We start from the raw sequence: 20,594 nt of genomic DNA, 5'->3' as shown, positions 1-20,594 counted from the left end.
ACAGATCTTAGTGGGCCTGAGGTCCCGAAGGGGTCTACAACATAGAGATAGTTAATCTCAGAGATATAGGAAGAAGTTTACTGTGCTTTTCTCAATAAAACATATTTATGAAAAAAAATGAAAGGTTTTCTATGTGTATATGAACCTGGGGTTGATCTTTGTGAAGTCCCAGGAGGAGGAAGCTAGGGGAAGGGGGAGATGTAGAAAATGCACCGCTTGGTGGCAACAGCAGGTGCAAAGGCCCTTGGGTGGAAGGAGTTCCTTGGAACACACAGCAGGAGGGAGGGATGAGAGGTGAGGCCACCAAAGTGAATCAGGACCAGGCTACCTGGCTTTGGGGGCCAGAAAGGGGTTCCTCAGCAGTCAGGACTGAAAGTGGAGAGAGGCCTGAGACGGCAGCCAGTGCCGCGTCATCTTTGCTTCAAAAATGAGCAGCTTCAGGGACTTCCTGGTGGTCCAGGGGTTAAGACTCCGTACTTCCAATGCAGGGGGCCTGGGTTCAACCCCAGATCTGGGAACTAGATCCCACATGCCACAGCTAAGAGTTCCCATGCTGCAACTTCAGATCTCGCATGCCACAACTAGGACCCACCATAGCAAATAAATATTTTTTAAAAAACAAGCAGCTTCACGAGAGGCTGGTTGTTCATGATCATCCATCCCTTGCCTGCCCTGACCCTGTCCCCAGCTTGTCCTTCCCTTGACCGCACCTGAGGCCCTTCCCCCATCTCGAGGAGTCCTCGGTAGTGCTACCCAACCCCACAATCTCATTAGTGTGGTGTCAGGCACAGTCCTAATCAGCTTACCCAGCTACAGGATAAATGCGCAGCCGGCACCCTGCTGAGGGAGGCCTGCCACTCACACCCATGGTCCCCTGAGACCTGTTGCCCTGGAACCTGGTGAGTAGCGACCTTCCCAGGTTGCCTTTCCTGGTGACCACTTACCCAAGGGTGTTAGTGGGTATCTGCCCAGAGGGTGGGGAGCTGGTGGGCTTTTCACCACTGTTCTGAGGTCTGGGTCTATGGGAAGCCACCCACAGCCCTGTTCAGAGAGGATGCCCAGCCTATCACATCCTCTGCTCCCCATGTCAGATGGTGGTGCAGCCTGTCCCCCAGGCTAGCAATGGTCTCGGAGCCTCAGGCCACACACACTCAACCAACCTAAATGGGCACAAGCCACCGGCCAGGCTGGAGCCAGGGCAGCTCAGGCAGCGGTTTCCATGGGATAGCATCTGATAGTTGGAGCTCCATCAGGTCTAAGAACTGCCCACACCAGGCCCATGGCCTGGAACTGGGGAAAGGGTCTGACTGGGCCTACAGTGCCTGGGCCGTGAGGAGTGGGTGTTGTGGGGTTTGAGCCGCCAGGGCCACCAGACCTGCTGCTATCCACCTTGGACCCAGTGTAGAGCTGGCCCCCGATCCCCGGTTCCTCTCAGGCTGATGCTGGTCCCAGCACAGAGGCCAAAACGTAGGGAGGGGAGGTCCACAGCAGGGCCCATCCAACTCTAGGAGCCCTGGTCCTCGTGGCCAGGCCTTCCTCACTGGTCTTGATAGAACCAGCTGTCCTTGCCTCCCAACTGGTCTCAGCCCTTAAACTCTAGCAGGCAGTGGGCGGTGGCCCCAGACAGAAGTCAGGCATTGCAGTCCACAAATGGGGGACAAGAAAAGGGGCCCCAAGAGGTGATGCCTGGGGCATCCAGTGCCAGGGTAGCTACGGCTCCTGGCTGTGTCATGTACTTAGCCCCAGAACCTTCTGGGCTTACAGTGTTTCCTGAGAGATTAGAGTCTCCCCCTGGTGCTAATAGGCTTAAAGGAAGGTGAGCTTCCCCTGGCCAAGGTCACCAGGGCTTAGGGCATCCAGGGGGAAGCTCTGGGGGAGAGGAGGAAGGGAGGCCACTCCGTGCAGTGGGTTCAAGGACACCAGCAGGTGATGCTGGCATCTAGCGAGTGGTGGCAGGTGGAGGGGTTGTGTTTACCAGCAGAGGGAAGATGCTGCTGGAACCAAGGGTACACAGCCCGGTTAGGGGTTTCATTGTGACACAGGCCCCTCCCCGGCCCTCCCATTTCTCAGGCTACTTTTAGGTGCCATTGGGTGCCCAACATGCCACCATAAATGAGGCTGAGTGTTCCACCCCAGAGATTGGGATGGGGAATGCAGAAGGAGGAAGCCATAAGGAGGGTGCCCCTGGGGACCACCCAGCACTCTCACCCCCTTCCTGGTCCTCATTTGGGCCCCAGGTGCAGTTGGCAGAGGCTCCCCGGGTCAGGGGACTGCCGTCCGAGTCCTACGGGGAACCGGTGGGTGGCATATTGCAGGGTTTCCTCTGCTCCAGGGAGCTGAGACCTGCGAGGAGGGTCGGAAGCAGGAGGGCCCAGAGCGTGAGGCAGTCCAGAAGCTGAAGGTCGCTGCGGGATCTCTGCCAACCTGGCCATGAACCTGGAGCCACCCAAGGCCGAGATCCGGTCGGCCACCAGGGTGATGGGGGGACCCGTCACTCCCAGGAAAGGGCCCCCGAAATTTAAGCAGCGGCAAACCAGGCAGTTCAAGAGCAAGCCCCCCAAGAAAGGTGTCCAAGGGTAAGCAGAGCTGTGGGAGGGGTGGCTCTGAGAGGGGGGTGGAGGGCCCACCAGCTGTACAGGAGGGAGGGGGGCTGCACTGCGGGTGGGGGGCTGGGTGGGGCCTCAGCCACCCTTTTCTGGTGGAAGGCAATCCCATCCTCCTAAGGGGCAGTTCTTGGGGGCCTGAGCCGGCCTGTCTCAGGGTCCCCATTCCCTGGGGATGGGGAGGGGTGTCCTTTTTAGCTGTTATTGCTGAAAGGTCTGGAAAGCACACCCACCCACGCCGTCACCCAGACACTCAACCAGTACCCCACTAACTGATGTGCATCTCTGCACACGCAGCCCTATCTGTACATACCCAGGACACACTCAGACACACCACGTTCCCAGGAATCTGCACTCAAGTGCACGCACGCCCCCCACACCCCTCCTCTCATCCTGGCCACCGGCCCTGACTGCTCTGTCCTTGCAGGTTTGGTGATGACATCCCCGGAATGGAAGGCCTGGGAACAGGTATGACAACCACAAGTGTCCACCTGGGTCCCCCTGCTCGCCCACCACCCAGAGTGCCTGAGGCCCAGCCCCCACCCCAGGCAGAGGGCACCTCCCCCTAGCTGTGCTTCATTCCCTTTCCTGACTGCAAGCTTCAGACACCACCTGAGTGGGGTCGTTCCTTCAGCGGGTGCTTGGAGGGGCTGGGAGGAACAAAGCTCTTGCTGTCCCCACCCCAATCCCCTCTCACCAGCAGCAAGGCCCACCTTCCGCCCCGCCTCCTCCAGGCCTGCTGCACCCACTCTCTTCCTGGGCAGGGAACCCATTCAATACCCCCCAAAGGTGGTGTGTCCTGAGAGGAGGGCTCTACGCCCAAGGACCTTATACTCTCACCACTGGGGTGTGGACAACAGGGCCCGGAGGGCATGGCGGCACCGGGGGCCATGGGACCCTCAACCTACTGTCCCTTGTCCTGCAGACATCACCGTCATCTGCCCATGGGAGGCCTTCAACCACCTGGAGCTGCATGAGCTGGCCCAGTACGGCATCATCTAGCCCTGGACCCCCGCCCTTGGCCCCTCTACTCCGCTGCCCACCCTGACCCCCTGCTCAAGATTCCTGTGAGGAAAACTGTGCCCCTGGGAGGTCCAGAGTGTCTGGATTGTGTCTGGAGACCCTCACAGGGCAGCAGCCTCGAGCCTCCTGGACGCTAGCTACCAGGAGCCCACCACCTCCCTTCAGGACACTGTCTCGGGGCAGCCAGGCCCTGCTTAACTTCCAGAAACACTGGTCCACAGACCCTCTCCTCCCCAGGCTGGAAAGTTAGGGCAGGCCTCCCAGTGGTGTCTGCCACACCCGGCCTCCTGGTCTGCCTGTCTGGGGGTGAGGACAGGCTCCCCTCACTAGCCTTTCCCAATTGAGGCCATTGGGCCAGCAGGTTGATGGCAGGAGTCCTGCAGGTGTCAGACAATGAGAACCCCCTGGACCAGTCACACCAGTAGGAAGCTTGTCCTTTCCAACGTGGCCCATGCTCGCTGTTCTGTTTCAAATAAAGTTAGCCTTGCTCCCCACCACTTGTCTGGGGTGTGCTGTCAGTGGGGACAGGGCCCGAGGGTAGGGTCTGTTCAGTAGGAGTGGATGGCGCAGGCGCAGGTGGCAGGGATGGCGGGGCCCCGGCCAGGCTGAGGGAAGGAAACATGTCGGGTGCTGAGGAGGCTCCTGAAGGCTGGATCTCCAGGGCAAGGCAGGTAGCCTCAGGTACTGCAGGGATGGGAGCTCGGGTCAGGGGGAGAGAAAGCCTGTTTGCTCCCCACAGGTGAGGAGACAGGTGCAGGGAAACTGGGCCCCCCTGCCCACCCTTAGTGTCTACTAAAGCCAGACAGATACCCACCAGCAACTCTGCAACTCCACTCCTGACCCCACAGCGGAGCACGCTGTCATACATACACATAGACCTGCACAAACTGTCCCTACTAGCAGTCACCTTCTGGAAACTGCCCAAGTGCATGTCCAAACGGACGTGGGGCTCTGTTCACACAGCAGAATGACTGGACCATGACTCTCGAGAAGGGGGCCCCGTGATCCCGTCTATGTGAAGGTCAGAAAAAGCCATGCGAACCTGAAGGTAACAAAGTTCCAACAGGGGTGACCTTGGGGAGGGGACAAAGAACTCTGCTGGGGCTGAAGCTAGACCTGGTAGTGGTGGGGGGTGCACAGGTGTGTCGTTGAGTAAGAAGCCTTACGCTGCCCACTTAAGGTTGGTGCAATTTACTGTATGAGTGATACATCGCAATAAAACTTACACTCTGCCAAAAACAAAAAAAGACTCTGGAGGGAGAGGCCTGAGCCTCAACGGACAGGAAAGGGGGAGATGGCCCCAGAGGAGGGCAGGTGCCTGGCTATGGTGAAGACATGAGGCTTCATAGGCTGGGCTTGGAGGTGGGACTTGGAGGCAGTTGGAAGTGGAGGTCAGAGGTGAAAATTGGAAGTGAGGGTCAAGGTGAAATTCAGAGCTGGAGGCTTGGCAGCAGGATTTCATCCAGTTCTCGCCCCCCGCTCTCCCTGCTGGCCAGGTGGCTTTGCCTGGCACCCTCCATGGCAGGCAGATGCTGGCCAGGCCGTCGTCGAGGTCAGCTTACCCTTGGAACAGCAGCGTTTGCAAGCAAGCAGGCAGTGTGAGGGAAAGGGAACCCTGGGAAGCTGGAAGTCAGTAGGCGGAGGTGGCCTGGGGGTTCAAGGCGTGTGTCCCTAAGCACCCAAGCAGGTTACTCTGACATCTGCCCTGGAAGGGGAGGGGAGGCCTGCAGCCCCAGACCCCATCCTTGCATTCTGGTCTTTTGTCCCCCGAGCTGGTCAGCCCAGGACCAGTTTGGCAGAGGGCGGGACACCGGGTTTGGGGTTCCTATGGACAGGCCCCGACTCCCTGCTGCCCCCTTGTGGACAGTCAGGGCCCTCACCAGCTGAATGGCCAGCAGGATCTCCAGCCCTTGGACCAGCACAACCGCGATGGCATAGCAGCCCACAGTCTGGATGTTACTGCGCAGCCACTGGAGGAGCGGGGGGCCACAGCCCTCCAGATGCACCACCCTCTGGGCCGCGTCCTCGTCCAGGCCCAGGGCCCCGAAGCCACACTGGTCATTGACAGAGGCTCCGCCTTCCCAGGGGTCAATGCAGCAGGAAGCAGGAAGGCTGCAGGCCTGGACTCCAGGGGAGCTGCAGTTAAAGTACCTGCAAGGGCACACAGTGTCAGTCTGGAGGGCAGGTCCCCTGGTCTGGGACCCCAGTGTGAACTGTCTCTTTGTGGTTGCTTAGTCACTAAAGTTGTGCTCGAGTCTTTTGCAATCCCATGGACTGTAGCCCGCCAGGCTCCTCTGTCCATGGGATTCTCCAGGCAAGAATACTGGAGTGGGTAGCCATTTCTTTCTCCAGAGGACCTTCCCTACCCAGGGACTGAACTCGTGTCTCCTGCATTGGCAGGTGGATTCTTTACCACTGAGCTTCCCAGAATGTCTCCTACTCACCTCCAAACTTCCATGGCCACACACATGCATAGGCACGTAGGCATACACGTGTGTATGCATGCAAGTACAGAGGCATGAAGGCACACGCATATACATACAGCATGGATCCACACTGGCATGCAAGCATAGAGGCACACACATCACACCTGTGCACACTCACGCACACACACACACACAATATCCAGTTCTCTATAATTCATCCTGCACCAGGCAGGCCTCTGCACATGCTTCTTGGCTAGAAGGTGCACACTACACAAGACAGATGGAGGGCGGCCAGCGTTTGATGGGAGCTGGAAGGAAGACGGCCTCGCCCCACAAATGCTGCTGAGTTGGTCTGAGCAGCAGGGTTGGAGCCGGAGAAGGTGGGTTGAGGACTGGCAGAGGCTTCTGCAGGGGTCAGTGGGTTGTGGTGGGGGCGTGAGGGGCCACACTGGACAGAGACAATGGACAGGAGGCTTGGGAGGAGCTCACAGGGCCTGGAGGGAGTGTCGCTCTTATCACCTGCTTCAGGCAGCCCTCAAGTGCCCCTGGCTTTGATTAGGCATCTAGTCAAAGTGTCCAGGGCCCTGTGAGCTGCAGGCTCATCCCTCACCGCACCCCGCCCCATACAGGCACAGTCTCATCTCCTCGAAGAGTGGGCTTCACTAAGGCCGGGGCTTGGAGACCGGTAGGCTGGGTGAACATAACATCAGAAAGGGCTGCCACCAACCCAAAGCCACAGATGGCCACCCAGTGAGAACAAGCCTTGCAAGTGCTTCTAGGGCGCCTGGTACTCAGAAGGAAGGGCTCAGCACATCTCAGGGAGGCTTGGGGTGAGTGGCTGGTTTTCAAGAGTCTCCATGTGACTCTAAACACACACACATACACACATGGTAGAGCGAGAACCGTGGAGTCAGAGTCGAGAGGGACGTCCTGGATTAACCTAAAGGGAAAGTGAAAATCGCTCAGTCATGTCCAACTCTCTGCGACCCCATGGACTACAGAGTCCATGGAATTCTCCAGGCCAGAGTACTGAAGTGGGTAGCCTTTCTCTTCTCCAGGGGATCTTCCTAGCCCAGGGATTTAGCCCAGGTCTCCCACATTGCAGGAGGATTCTTTACCAGCTGAGCCACAAGGGAAGCTGGTGGTGGTTTAGTCACTAAGTCATGTTCGACTCTTGCGACCCCATGGACTGTAGCCTGCCAGGCTCCTCTATCCATGGGATTCTCCAGGCAAGAATACTGGAGCGGGTTGCCATTTCCTTCTCCAAGGGAAGCTAGATTAACTTAAAAGTTATTTTCAATTGACACTGAGATGTCTTGTATGATATCCTCACTGGAAAAAACAAAACAACAATCTCCAAAAATGATTTTCTACGTCTGCCAGCTGAGTTTCTCTGTTAACATCCCTGCATGACCACGTGGCCCTGGCTGGGCCCGAGCGTGTACATGTGCAAATGTGCCTGCATGAGTGTGTGCACATGTGTGAGTATATATGGGTGAGGAGCCTGTACAGGTGAGTGTGTGTACAAGTGAGTATGGGCATGTGAGTGCGGCCCGGTCCCTCTCCAGCCCTCCTCCCTCGTGGGCTCCAGGACTCACAGGTTCTGCTGCCAGTCCTGGTAGGAGGCCGCCCCGCAGCACTGCAGCCCCAGCTGGACTTGGTCGATGAGGAAGCACAGGTCTAGGTCGTCTTGGTAGTGGGTGATGGCCAGGCGCAGGACGTGCTCCAGGCCATCCTGTAACTGGCCCCAGAGGGCCACCACCAGGGCCCCCACCGCAGCCTCCAGCACCAGGAAGGCAAGGACACCCCCGGAGAAACAGCGCAGCAGAAAGGCGTTCTCGCAGAGGGCACCCAGGCAGCCCGCCAGGCTTACCGCGCTGACAGCCAGCCCGCCCAGCACCAGTCCCAGCATGGGGTCTGCGGGCAGGGGGGACCCCCAACTACTCCCCAGAGACCCCTTGACAGCCAGGCCCCAGAGCCCGATGGCCAGGGCCAGCAGGCTGAGCAGGGAGAAGAGGAAGTTGGACAAGAAGAGTAGGCACTTGAGGCAGCTGTTTTCTAAGGGGAGCAAGCAGGCCAGGAACCCCCCAAGGCCTGCCTTCCAGGCTGGGTCCTCCCAGGGAGCTGGTCCTGGGCGACTGGAAGTGAGGGGGCTGCTCCCAGCGAGGGGTGGTTCCTGACCTCCAGCCTCCTGCAGGGGAAGAAGGAACAGGGAGGTCTCACCAGTGCGACCCCCTTTACTCAGTCCTTGTGACACTCAGCTGGGAGCAAGGTCAGAGCCTTCCGGGGAGAAAGCTGGAGAGCGGAGGTGGAAGGGGGGTTCAGAGACCCTAGAAGCCCGGGGACATGGGTGTGGCCAGGAGACCAGGGCTCTGTGGGTGCAGGGCCTCCCAAAGACTTCACCTTGCCCTCCAGGAGGACACTCAGCCAAGTTTGGAGGCCCTGGCCTTACCCAGGAAAATAATAATGGGGTGCTAAAGGTGGGGTGGGGGGCCCATCCTCCTATCAGTTCCCCAACAGAGGCCTGAATCACTGATCATGAGGTTGGGAGAAGCTGCCAGTTTCATTGATGGAATTTTGTCCCTTGACGGACAGTCTCCACCTCAGTTCTGCCTGTTCCCCAACCCCTCCACTGGCAGGCAGGTGTGGGAGGGCTTCTGCCCCTTCTTTGTAGGGGAAGGGGCAGCAGGCCCTTGAAGTCTGGCTGCAGGAAGAATGAGGAAGCTAAGACCTCAGGCCTAGGCAGAGTCCCTAGTTTCCCAGGAAGAAATGAGCCCTTTACTCCCCACCTGTCTGACCATATCAGAGCAGAGGAAAGAGGGGTTATTGATCAGCATCCCCCAGACCTCGACAAGTCAGTAAGAGCAAAAGGACAAGCTGCCGATGACATTGGCCTTCAGCCCCTTCTGCACCAAGCCAGAGCTCACCCTCCCATCACCTAGATCCACAGGGAGACCTGCCAGATCTCTTGTCTAGGGCCCATACGGGGCTGAGTGGATGGCAGCCTTAGATGGGGGCAACAGGGAGATGGGAAGGCCGATGGGGGCTGGGTCACAGGTGAGGGGGGCAGGGAAAATGTGGGGGTGGCCCATTGGGTGATGGTCCCTGGGTGTGTGCTATCCTTGGGGTGTGGATGCACCCCACGCCATGTTAAACACAAGGGCAACGCTGGGTCACCTTTCAGGGTAGGAACAGGGTGCTGGGGGTGGTTAAGGCACCTGATTAGTAAAGTCCCACCCCAATCTTAGCAGCGGGGCATCCGCCTCCCCAGTACACAGCAGGGCTCTGGGGGGGTGGGGGAGAGAGAACACCCCCAACCCTGGCAGTCGCAACAGCATCGCTTACCTGGGACAGCAGGGGGCTCCTTTCCCCCTCCTCCATCCTTCCCCAGGACAGGTGTGCTAGACCTTGCTGGCTTCTCTGGCTGGGACACCAGGCCAGTGTTGCCTGTGGCCCTGGCCGCTCTGTGAGCTGTGAGCCCCACCAGGATGCCGTGGTCACGACCAGATCATGTGAGGAGTCATATTTTAGGGCTTAACACAGCCTCTGCTTGTCGAGATGCAGAGAATTCTTCCTGAGCCCAGATTCTTGGCCTTGCTCTGTGCAGGCATGACGTGGGAGCTGTCAGGGGGCTGGCCTCGTGGTCATCACCAGAGGGTCCTGGTGTGGACAGCCTGGCAGATTCAGTGCTGCCCCTCAGCTCAGCTGGAGGATCAGATCCTGGGCCCCAGTAATAGCCTGGGAGACCAGTCCACAGCTAAATGCCAGTTTATCCTCTGACTTATTCACTGAAAGAAAGAAATTACATATATACAATGAATATGAGTTTGAGAAAATTCCAGGAGATAGTGAAGGACAGGGAAGCCTGGTGTGCTGCAATTCATGGGGTTGCAAAAGGTCGGACACAACTTAGCGACTGACCAACATAATTATATACATACATATATAAATATATACATATAATTACGTGTGTGTGCATGTGTGTGCCTAGTTGCTTCAGTTGTATCCGACGCTTTGCGGCCCCATGGACTGTAGCCCGGCAGGCTCCTTTGTTCATGGGATTCTCCAGGCAAGACTACTGGAATGCAGAGCCTTTCCCTTCTCCAGGAGATCCTCCCGACCCAGGGATTAAAGTCCAGTCTCCTGCATCGCCGGCAGATTTTTTACCGTCTGAGTCACCAGGGAAGCCCATAATTATATACAAATGTATGCGTGTATATTTGAAGTGTCTTTTCATTTTCACACATCACTGGGTAAATTACATCCTTCTTGGTTTTAAGGTACCCGGGATCCCTCACCCTCTGAGTTTCTCAGCAGCAGGACTTTGTTAAGGTCACTATTGGGCCCTAGAGCTTGGAAGGACCCTGGCCATGCAGCACGGAACAGACAGAGGTGTGCTCCAGGCTCCCTGAGCCTGCATCATCTGCCTTCTCACCCTGCCTGCCTTGCTTGGATGCAGTGGGAAGACTGGCTCAGAGCGGGACCCTACCCCCCACCAACTCTGCAAGACCCTGGGCATGAATCTCCATACCTCCTGAGTCCAGCTTATGGCGTGCATGAGACTGTGATGTGTGTGGATGCTGCTGTTGGCTGCTGGAGCCCTGAGACCGTGGAAAACAGAGGCTGCCAGGAGCCCCTCTGCAAACACGTTTGCATGGCAGGAGAAAGGGTGGTCTCTGGGGGGTTTGTGTGCCCTGTCCTGTCTCTATCGTCCTCCCCACTCCCTTTCTCAGCTTCTTCTATTTGATGTTTTAGCCTATCTCTTTTCCTTCCTCACTCACCACTTTACAATCCAGACACTTGGGCTGCTTGCTGGGCCCTGATCAGCCTGGCACTGATGTTCCCTGACCTATGCCATCCCCTCAAATGTCTTCTTGGTGTCCAATTCCAGACTAGTATGGCCCAGGGAGCACTTTTTTTTTTTTTTGCTTTATCTTGTTCTTTAAAATATATATATATATATATATATATATATACACTTTATTTATGCTTGGTTGCTCTGGGTGTTTGTTGCTGTGTGGGCTTTCCTCTGGTTGCAGCAAGCGAGGGCTACTTTCTAGTTGTGGCATGCAGGCTTCTCCTTGCAGTGGCTTCTCTTGTTGCATGAGTTTCTCTGATAGCTCAGTTGGTAAAGAATCCACCTGCAATGCAGGAGACCCAGGTTCGATTCCTGGATCAGGAAGATCCCCTGGAGAAGGGATAGGCTACCCGCTCTAGTATTCTTGGGCTTCCCTGGTGGCTCAGCTGGTAAAGAATTCGCCTGCAATGCAGGAGATCTGGGTTTGATCCGTGGGTTGGAAAGATCCCCTGGAGAAGGGAAAGGCTACCCACTCCAGTATCCTGGTTTGGAGAATTCCATGGACTGTATAGTCCATGAAGTCATAAAGAGTTGCGCAGGACTGAGCAACTTTCACTTTCTCTTGTTGCACAGGAGCACAGGGTCTAGGACGTATGGGCCTCAGAGGCTGTGGCTCCCAGGCTCTAGAGCACAGAAGTTGCAGCACGTGGGCTCAGTAGTTGTGGCTCTCAGGCTCCAGGGCACAGGCTCAATAGTTGTGGCACACGGGCTTAGTTGCTCCTCGGCATATGGGATCTTCCCAGACCAGAGATCAAACCCATGTCTCCTGCATTGGCGGGTGGATTCTTTACCACTGAACCACCAGGGAAGCTCCCATCTGTGTTTTTGCTTCAGGTTCCTCACTAGCTGCTCCCATAATGACTACTCCTTGGAGCCCAGCCTAAACTCTGGCAGAGGGCCAGCTGAGTGTTAAGCCACTGAATTTTGGGAGGGCTCATTACACAGCAGTATTGTGAGCACAAGTGACTGACACAGAGTTTATTCTGTCAGGGACTGGTCTGCAGTACAGAGCCCTGCAGTACAGTAGTGACAAAAGTTCTCGATCCCCCATCATTAGGCGCTTACATTCAAGTACAGGGGAAGTCAGAGAGTATGTGGAGAAACAAGCAAATATGTGCTGTTGTATATGGTCACGAGTGTCATGAAGCAAGGAAAGGAAATAGTGGTGATGTTGTCTTCTTGTATAAGGTGATCGGGAAGGCCTCACTGTAAGGCTCTGGTTCCTAGGTATACACCCAAAAGTATTGAAAACAGGGACTCAAACAAATACATAGATATACAGAATCATAGCAGCCAAAAGGTGGAAACTCAAACAAATACATAGATATACAGAATCATAGCAGCCAAAAGCAGGCCTCCATCAATGAAGAATGGACAAACAAAATGTGCTCCATACATGCCATGGAATACGTGTGCATGTGTGTTTAGTTGCTCAGTCATGTCTGACTCTGTGACCTTATGGACTGTAGCTCACCAGGCTCCTCTGTCCATAGGATTCTCCAGGAAAAATACTGGAGTGGGTTGCCATGCTCTCCTCCAAGGGATCTTCCCAATGGAGCAATCAAACCGGTATCTCCGGCAACTCCTGCATTTCAGGCAGATTCTTTACCACTGAGCCACCAGGAAGCCTACCATACTCAGCCATAAAATAGAAAGAAGCTCTAACACAGGCTACAATATGGATGAACCTTGAAAACATGATGCTCAGTCAAAGAAGTCAGACACAAAATCCACATATTATGTGATTCCACTTGTAGAATAGGTAAAGCCATAGGGACAGGAGGTAGGTTAGTGGTTGCCAGTGGTTGGGGAAGGGGGAAACGGCAGCCACGGCTGAATGAGTGTGAGGTTTCCTTTAGGGGTTGATGAAAACTTTAGTACTAGATAGAGAAGGTGATTGTTCAACATCAGGAATGCACTAAAGGACAGCGAGTTTCCCCCTTTAGAATGGTTAACTGTAGGTTCTGTGAATGTCATCTCAATTTAAAAAAAGAAAAGAGGGACTTCCCTGGAGGTCAAGAGGCTAAGACTCTGTGCTCCCAATGCAGGGGGCCCAGCTCCGATCTCTGGTCAGGGAACTAGATTTCACATGTCACAAGTAAAGAGTTTACATGCTGTAACTAAAGATCATGGCATGCCAGGATCTAATATCCCTGGTGCTGCAATGAAGACTCAGGACAGCCAAATAAATAAATAAATATTAAAAAAAAATTTTTTTAAGGAAAAGAAAAGAACAAGAGGACTGAGAAGAAGCTGAAGGAAGAGAGGGAACGAGCCTCATAGATTTTCTTGGGGCAAGGCCCCTGTGAGGATGACTTCAGGAAGGTCGCCTGGGAGTGTCTCAGGATCCAGACCTGCAATGGAAGCAGCATGGCACAGGCGGAGGGAGAAGGTGAGCAATCAGACAATCCCAATAAAGGCCTCAGGGATCCTCGCAGCTGGGATGGCCTGCAGAATTGTACCAGACTGAGACATGGGGCTGGGCCTTGCTAACCATTGCCGTTATTGGGCATGAGCTGCCTGGGGGAAGGGACTGTGATCTGGAGTAAGCTAAGTCCCCAAAGGGGAGCTCAGCCAGCACTGCCAGCAGCTTTGGTCCTGAGTGGGGGTCTGGGCAGTGCCCTCGGCACACGCCAGGCTGATGTGCAGGAAGAGCGTTTCAGGCACATGTAGTACCTTAGTGGGAACAAGCCCGGAAAGTCTGAAGAAGGATGGCTGTCTTCAAATTTTTCTCCGAGTGAGATGAGGAGATGACAGGTGTTGAGTAAGGTGCATCCAATTTGACAAAAGGACCACTCAGGCTGCTGTGCTACGGGCAGAAGGTCAGGGATAGGATGGGAGCTGGAGGTCAGGCCCAGTGTAGCCAGACTGTGGCTTGTCTCTTCCTCAGAGAGGACACGTCCGGCCTCATCAGTTACTGCATCAGGCTTCAAAGCAGGCCCTCCGGAAGATGGCTGTCACCTCTCTGGCTCCATTGCAGCCTTGTTCTGATATTGGGTAGCCTTTGGATGAAAGTGTAGTTACCACCACTGTTATGGGCTGAACTGTGTCCCCCTCCAAATTTCTATGTTGAAGTCCAAACCCCAGGGCCTTAGAATGAGACTTTGAAGGTAAGGCCTTTAAAGAGGTAGTTAACTTAAAAAATCAGGCCATTAAGGCAGGCCCTCCTCTAATGTCCTTATAAGAAAAGGAAACTGGGACACAGAGAGACTCCAGGGATGCACTTGTACAGAGGGAAGACACAGGACGAGGACGGCCATCTGCAAGCCAAGGAGGGCGGCCGCAGAAGAAACCAAGCTTGATTTCCGACTTCTGACCTCCAGAACTGTGAGAAAATAAGTTTAAGCCACTCAGTGTGTGGTATTTTGTCATGGCAGCCCCAGAAATATAACTACTAATATAACTTTAAAACATTAATGTAATACCTTCACAGTCACACAATGGAGACTAAAACGTAAGCGGTGTAGAGTAGAATAGCATGTCTGTCAATGCTTGGACGTGACCACACTAGGAGACATCACCACCAGGACGCAGTTTTGTCCTTCTGTGTAAGGGATACAGTCAGTATGAGAAGCAAAAAGAGGCCGTCCTATACAAGAAGAGCAGGACAGGGTGAGAAAGCAGGATGCGTGTCAGCAGGATAAAAACCACACACCTTGCCCCTTGATAGGAGCAACCCTATCAACTCGTCTGCCAATGTCTGTCCCGCCTCCAGCCCCCTCATGGCCACAGTGTTCTGCCCTCTGAACTAAATAAAGCCTCAGTCTCCCCAAGGGTCTCTCTGATTCTCCTCCTGCACTATTCTCCATTCAGTTTCTAGAAGAATCCAACAATGTTACACAGAGCATGCTTCCTCCACTCTCATTTCCCCAAAGACTTCCCTAACACACTTAGAATAGAATTTCCGTGTGACCAGCAAGGCGCCCAATTCGAGCCCACCGATCTCTGTCGGTGGATGAGATGCGCTCTGACGCGTCCATCTGGGCTTGCAGCGCAGCGTCTCTCCACGGCGTGGTCAGCTGGGGGCGCTCCTCCACGCAGAGCCCAGCGCGGGGCCGCCCTGCGCAGGCGCAGGCCGTTGGTGGGGCCGGAACCTGATTGCGGGGCCGGAACCTGGTTGCGCGGCCGCGCGGCCGGGGGAGCGCGTCGGGTGAGGCACAGGACGTCGCGGCGGTGGCGGCCGGGCGGCGAAGCTGGAGCGGCGGTGGCGGCGGCGGCGGGAGGCCGGGGCCGGGGCTGAGGCCGGGGTCGGGGCTGCGAGGCCCGTGGGGCGGCAGGCGGCGGCAGCCCGGGGCTCGAGCCCGGACACGGGAGCGGCCACCATGGCCGAGAGCATCGTGAGTGGGGCGGCCGGGCGGGAGGGCGCCGGGATGAGGCAGCATATTTGCCGGCGCGGCCTGCGGAGAGGTGCAGCGGCCCGCCCTCCTCCTCCTGTGCCGGCCAGCCGGCTGGGCTCCCGACCTCCTCTCAGCACCTCCCGTCCCCGGCTGGAGTGGGAGGCCGGGCGGTCTGTTCCTGGTCGAGGGGTCTCGCCGGGCGCGCCTAGAAGAGGGGCTCCGGGTTGCCGGGGGCTACGACCCCTCCTCGCCTCCTGCCCGTCTTTCCTGCCTCCTGCCGTCGCCCAAGTGACTGCCTTGTCACAGGTCACTAAAAGAGCATTTTCTACAAATGGGGACCCCTCTCCCCGCTAGAGGAAGCTGCGAAGAAGGGAGACGGTGCACTGGCGGGTGGCAAGGAGACCTTGACAGCTACCTGTCTGTAAAGGGATGTTAAAAGATCTCATTTTGTACCCAAAGTTAGATATTAACACACGTCCCCTTAAAGTTTTTTTTTTTTTTTTTTAAAGTGAAAATCAGAAAAAAACTGGCCGTGCCTTAACTTGAGAAAAGTTCCTCTCAGAAGTCAGTGTAGCTGGAAAAAAACCAACAGACCAGCTGGACAGAAGAATTTTTTGGTTAACTTTAAGGACCACTTGGAATTTCCTGGGGGAAGCAAAAGCAGTATGGGGTGGCAAGTCATGTTCAGAACTTGGCCTTGGGAGGGCCTCGAACAGTTTTGCCCGGGGTGTTGGGAATAGCACGCATTCTCTCTGTATGGTCAGGTCTGCAGGAACCTTCAGCTCTGGGACTTTCAGACTTTTCCTCTAGTGAGTCCTAACTCTGCTCTCTATTCAGGGGCCCTGGCTCCTTCTCCGTGTTTCCCAGCCTAGAGATGAGCAGAGGGAATAAATGGCCCAAGAGAAATAAGCAACTAACTCGTTTTAAAATAAGACTTATCATCAATTGTTGGTAACTCATCCTAGAAATAGGTTAAGAGTTAGCACTCAAATATGCTTCCAAACTTTCTCTTTACTGTAGTATTTTTAACTGAATTGAAATACCTGTGGATAAGTGAGTTTCAGAGAAAGCCACTTTTGTATCTGTGTATAAGGCAAAGCTCTAGTTGATAGCATGGATCTCTTGCTGAATTTCTCACGTTGTGAGGAATTGAAACAGATCATTCTGAAATTTATTTCAAAAGTTTATTATTTAGAAGAAGTCTTCCAAAAATTTTTGTGGAAAAACTTGATTTTTATCTCACTAATTCTTTGACTCCCCCAAGAAGTATTCTGGGCTCACTTTCTCATAATTAGGGAGACCAAGGTTACCAAGAAGTTAATGGGTCTCTGTTGCCTGGTTTGTCTTTTCTTGTGTATTTTACTTTATAGCCTGTGTCGAAGGCCAGGCCATAACTTCCCTCAGTATATTTGTCTTTCCGAGTTAAATACTGAGCTTAGCTTGGAAACCTCAACTTCTGTGTCTTGTTGTAAACGAACAAGTAGAATAACTTCTTAAGCTTTGGAACTCTCCAGAAACATGTAATCCTGACCTTTAACTCCTCAAGGAGTAGAGTGTCACGCTCTTGGTCCTGTGTGAACATTCAGAGCCACAGTCACTGCATCCCTCACAGAGAAGCAGGACACTTGACTGCTTAACCTGCCTCAGTATTGGAGACAGATTGCAGAAACAAATAAGTGGGAGGTTACCTCATGTCCAGCCTGTGTATGAAAACATTTTTCTAGATCTTGAATCTAGAGTATACTAGAAATCAAAAGTCAAAAGACTTTTTGTTTGTGGTACACACAGATGAGTGAGAAAGTTAAACATGTTATTGAGAAGCAAAAATAAAGAAAATACACTCTTAACAATTGGGATTTCATAAGGACTATTCAAAACAAAATCTTAAAATTGAATATAACATGGGGGGAAAACCTTTTCAGTTAAGCAAAAGTTATTCGATCCCTGGGTCAGGAAGATCCCCTGGAGTAGGAAATGGCAACCTGCTCTGGTATTCTTGCCTGAAAAATTCCATAAACAGGAGCCTGGCGGGTTACAGTTCATGGGGTTGCAGAGTCCGACACGACTGAATACATACACACACACACACACACACACACACACACACACACGTTACTAGAAAATGAGAAAGGACTTCTCTGGTAGTCCAGTAGTGGAGACAGGACTCCTTGCTTCCCCTGTAGGGGGTAGGGGTTTGATGCCTGGTTGGGAAAGTTCTGCATGCTGAGAGGTATGGCCGAAAAAACCAAAACAGAGAAAGACAGAGGCAAGCTATTTTTTAGGAAATGTAGGAATAATTTAGGAAAATCTAAATTATTATTATTTAAAGAATATTTATTTGGCTGCATCTGTATAGTGTTGTTTTGATACAATATACAGTGCAGTGTTGCTGAGAGGAAGAACATGAGTACTTTCTGGCACATTCTCTTTGTGGCTCCTCCCATCCCTCAGGTGGTTGGAACATCTCTGTCTTGCTGGTGGAAGGGCATGCCTTTTCATGCTCCCCATTGAGGCAAGACCTCGGATGGTTGGCCTGGACATAGCAGCTCACCTTCACTGGGCTTCTGTCAGGGTGAAAATCAAGTCTAGAAAGTGCTGCTCTGTCCAGCTGTCTTCCAGACCTGACAACCATTTCATGGCTAGCCATGAAAATACATATATTTAAAACCCTGACAAATTTTATGGTATTAAACATCTTATTTTTTTTCTTTTTATTGAAAGTAAATAACAAATTAGATTTCCTGCAATCCTTTAATGTTTTTAGTGTTTTTTTCCTATTTTGGCTTCATGGCTTGCGGGGATCTTGGTTTCTAACCAGGGATTGAACCTGTGCCCTTGGCTTTCACTGCGGGTCCTAACCCTCGATAGTCTGCTAGGGAGTTCCATATTGAATTCCGTGATCTTTTAAAAGTAATCTGTATGGATCTGGGAACAAAGATGTTTTTTTAAACAACTCAATTGTTCATGATTCTTGTTTTTTTTCCTGCTGATAAAAAAAAATTTGTGTAAACCTGAAGAGAAAAATGTTGATCTTTCAGATATATTCTTTATAAATAATGTTTAAAAGTTGAGGTTGTAGGAATTCCCTGGTGGTCCAGAGGCTGGGACTTTGCATTTTCACTGCTGAGGGTGTGGGTTCAAGCCCTGGTTGGGGAATTAAAATTCCACAAGCCATGTGGCATGGCCAAATAAATTTTTTAAAAATTGAAGCTATATTTTTCTGAGTGAAATGGTACGAGTTGACAATTAGGGCAGCCCTCTTAGGATGTCCTCTCCTGTGCTGATGACTCTCAGACCTCTGCTTCATCTTCTAGAAACATTGGGTTACAAAACGCAAGGGGAAGGGTGAAGTTTGACTCTTTAAGTTTCAGTGACTCATGCCTAGAGACTGCAGATGTTAGTTTCAGTAATAGGTCAGGACCTTCCAAGTCTGCACAGTAACCACCTTGTTTCATTTACCATAGATAATACGTGTCCAGTCCCCAGATGGGGTGAAACGGATCACAGCAACAAAGAGAGAAACGGCTGCAACATTTTTGAAAAAGGTACCTGTGGCTTGGGTATTGACCTTTCTTCATCCTCCACTGTTGTTCCCTTCCTAGTCTGTACCTTTTCTCTTTCCCTTATTTTCTTGATTCCTCCCCACTCCCAAGTTTAGTCTCTTGCATTGGTTTTCTCTGTCATGATTGGTGGGACTGATACAGGATCAGATGTGTCACAGCTGACCACTGCTTACCATCGCAGGACCAAGGGCCAAAGGTCAGTGTAAAAGGATTTCCCAGGAGGAATATTTGTGAGTGAAAAATCAGAGAGTGAAGAACTTGAATCATTCTTCAGCAAAGGGGAGTTATTAACATGTATAGAATGATCCCACTTTCTTCTTAAAAACTTAAGTAAAGCGCCATATACAAATCTGTGATGTGAGAATGTGGTTTAAAGAGCATAAGCCAGACCTAAAAAGGGTAGCTCTGGAAGAGGATGCCAAAGGAAGGAGAGTGGCTTTTGCTTGATGGTTCGTTCTAGAGGTCGGCAAAGCATGGTTCATGGCTGGCCGCCTGTTTTCATTGGAACACAGCCCCGCTCTTTGGCTTTTGTACTGTCTGGCTGCTTTTGAGCTCCAGGGGCAGAGCTGAGTAGTTGTGACAGATTGTATGGCCTGAAAGCTGAAAATATTTACTGCCTGGCTCTTTACAGAGAAAATTTGTCAACCTCTACTTTATACATTCTTTATTATTTGAATTTGTTGTAGATAAGCTATTAACTTTTAACTTAAAAAATCACTTTTCATAAGCAAAAAAAAAAAATGGTCATAGACTGTTAAAGCCAGATGAAATTTTCAGTGTCAGGTAGTCTGATCTTTTTGTTTTCACAAAGATGGAAATTGAAGTCCAGGGAATAAGGAGATTTGCTGAGGATTACACTGTGATCTGTTAAGGAAGTCATAGCACTTACCTGAGAAGTTTGGTCTCTGAAAAGTAGTTTCTATTCTGATCCCAACAGTGCTGCTTAAGCGACCGTATTTACAAAAATAAAAGAAAAACGACCCAGGTGCAATAGACAGCAGAAAAGAGAATCTCTGTGTCTTTAAGGACTTTTTAATATCCTGCATGTGTGCTTACTTGCTCAGTCATATCCAACTGTTTGTGACCCCATGGACTGTAGCCTGCCATGGAATTTTCCAGGCAAGAATAATGGAGTGGGTTGCCTTTTCCTACTCCGTTTTAATATTTTACTCTTTGCTTTTTTAGTAGCAGCTGACCATTGTCAGCTCCCTCCTGGTGATGGTGCTGAGATACCCTAAAAGCTTGAGTTCTTGAGTGATCATCTGGGACAGAGATGAAGCATTAAGTAGCTATTGCTTGGACAGTTATGGGGATAAACGTGAGATTAAGAAGACTGCCTACAGTTGTTCTTTACTTTTCCGAGTCTTTGTTATGTGAAAATTTCTTATATCTGTAGTAACCATGTAGAAATATGATTTTGTTTTTAACTTGAGGTTTTTGTGCTTGGCATCAAATATAGAGTTGTTGGACAGGTTAAATTCAAATGATTTAAAAGAAGCCTAAAAATACAGGATTATTCTGACTTTTATTTGCCTCAGAAGTATTCTGAAATCCTAGTGCTCCCTCTGGGTATTTACTTGTTGCCTTGCATAAGGAATACAGACACAATAGCTGTCACTGGATGTGGGTGGAGTCAGGGAGGTACAGTTTAGTGTTGACCTAATTTCTGAAGCCATTATCACCACAGTGGTCATTGCTTAGGAGAAATTTGCTTGGGAATACTCAAAAACAAACATTTATTATGCTGAGATATTTCCCCTCAAGTGAAAATCCTTTCCTCTGAT

At 52.2% G+C, this 20,594-nt stretch overlaps 3 protein-coding genes across 3 annotated transcripts in view; 2 read left to right on the top strand and 1 right to left on the bottom strand.

The window, feature by feature from the left end:
• The first annotated feature begins 2,338 nt into the window (after nucleotides 1-2,338).
• Nucleotides 2,339-4,071, top strand: PDE6G (phosphodiesterase 6G). Its single transcript, XM_040244886.1, has 3 exons — nucleotides 2,339-2,576; nucleotides 3,031-3,071; nucleotides 3,529-4,071. The coding sequence occupies exons 1-3, from the start codon at nucleotides 2,431-2,433 to the stop codon at nucleotides 3,603-3,605; spliced, it is 264 nt and encodes an 87-aa protein (XP_040100820.1). The 5' UTR covers nucleotides 2,339-2,430; the 3' UTR covers nucleotides 3,606-4,071.
• A 1,331-nt stretch (nucleotides 4,072-5,402) lies between these two features.
• On the bottom strand, nucleotides 5,403-15,234 carry TSPAN10 (tetraspanin 10). Its single transcript, XM_040244324.1, is given in 5 exon segments — nucleotides 5,403-5,455; nucleotides 5,458-5,777; nucleotides 7,651-8,110; nucleotides 14,824-14,970; nucleotides 15,024-15,234. Coding segments are annotated over 5 exon segments (1,191 nt in total).
• NPLOC4 (NPL4 homolog, ubiquitin recognition factor) overlaps nucleotides 14,939-20,594 on the top strand; it is a 52,073-nt gene continuing 46,417 nt past the window's right edge. Inside the window, exons 1-2 of the mRNA XM_040244824.1 lie at nucleotides 14,939-15,247; nucleotides 18,712-18,792. Of these exons, the coding sequence (XP_040100758.1) occupies nucleotides 15,233-15,247; nucleotides 18,712-18,792 (96 nt within the window). The 5' untranslated portion in view covers nucleotides 14,939-15,232. The remainder of the gene's footprint in view (nucleotides 15,248-18,711; nucleotides 18,793-20,594) is intronic.

Source organism: Oryx dammah, unplaced genomic scaffold (assembly GCF_014754425.2).
Source record: "Oryx dammah isolate SB20612 unplaced genomic scaffold, SCBI_Odam_1.1 HiC_scaffold_8, whole genome shotgun sequence".
NCBI classification, from domain to species: domain Eukaryota; kingdom Metazoa; phylum Chordata; class Mammalia; order Artiodactyla; family Bovidae; genus Oryx; species Oryx dammah.
The sequence above is the reverse complement of the archived record's forward strand: the minus strand, read 5'-3'. Positions and strand labels throughout refer to the sequence as shown.

Excerpts from the sequence above, each read along its gene's own strand:
- PDE6G (XM_040244886.1), top strand. The coding sequence starts at position 2,431 with ATGAACCTGGAGCCACCCAAGGCCGAGATCCGGTCGGCCACCAGGGTG. Across the intron at positions 2,577-3,030 it reads CCCAAGAAAGGTGTCCAAGG|GTTTGGTGATGACATCCCCG; the intron begins GTAAGCAGAGCT and ends CTGTCCTTGCAG. Across the intron at positions 3,072-3,528 it reads AATGGAAGGCCTGGGAACAG|ACATCACCGTCATCTGCCCA; the intron begins GTATGACAACCA and ends CTTGTCCTGCAG.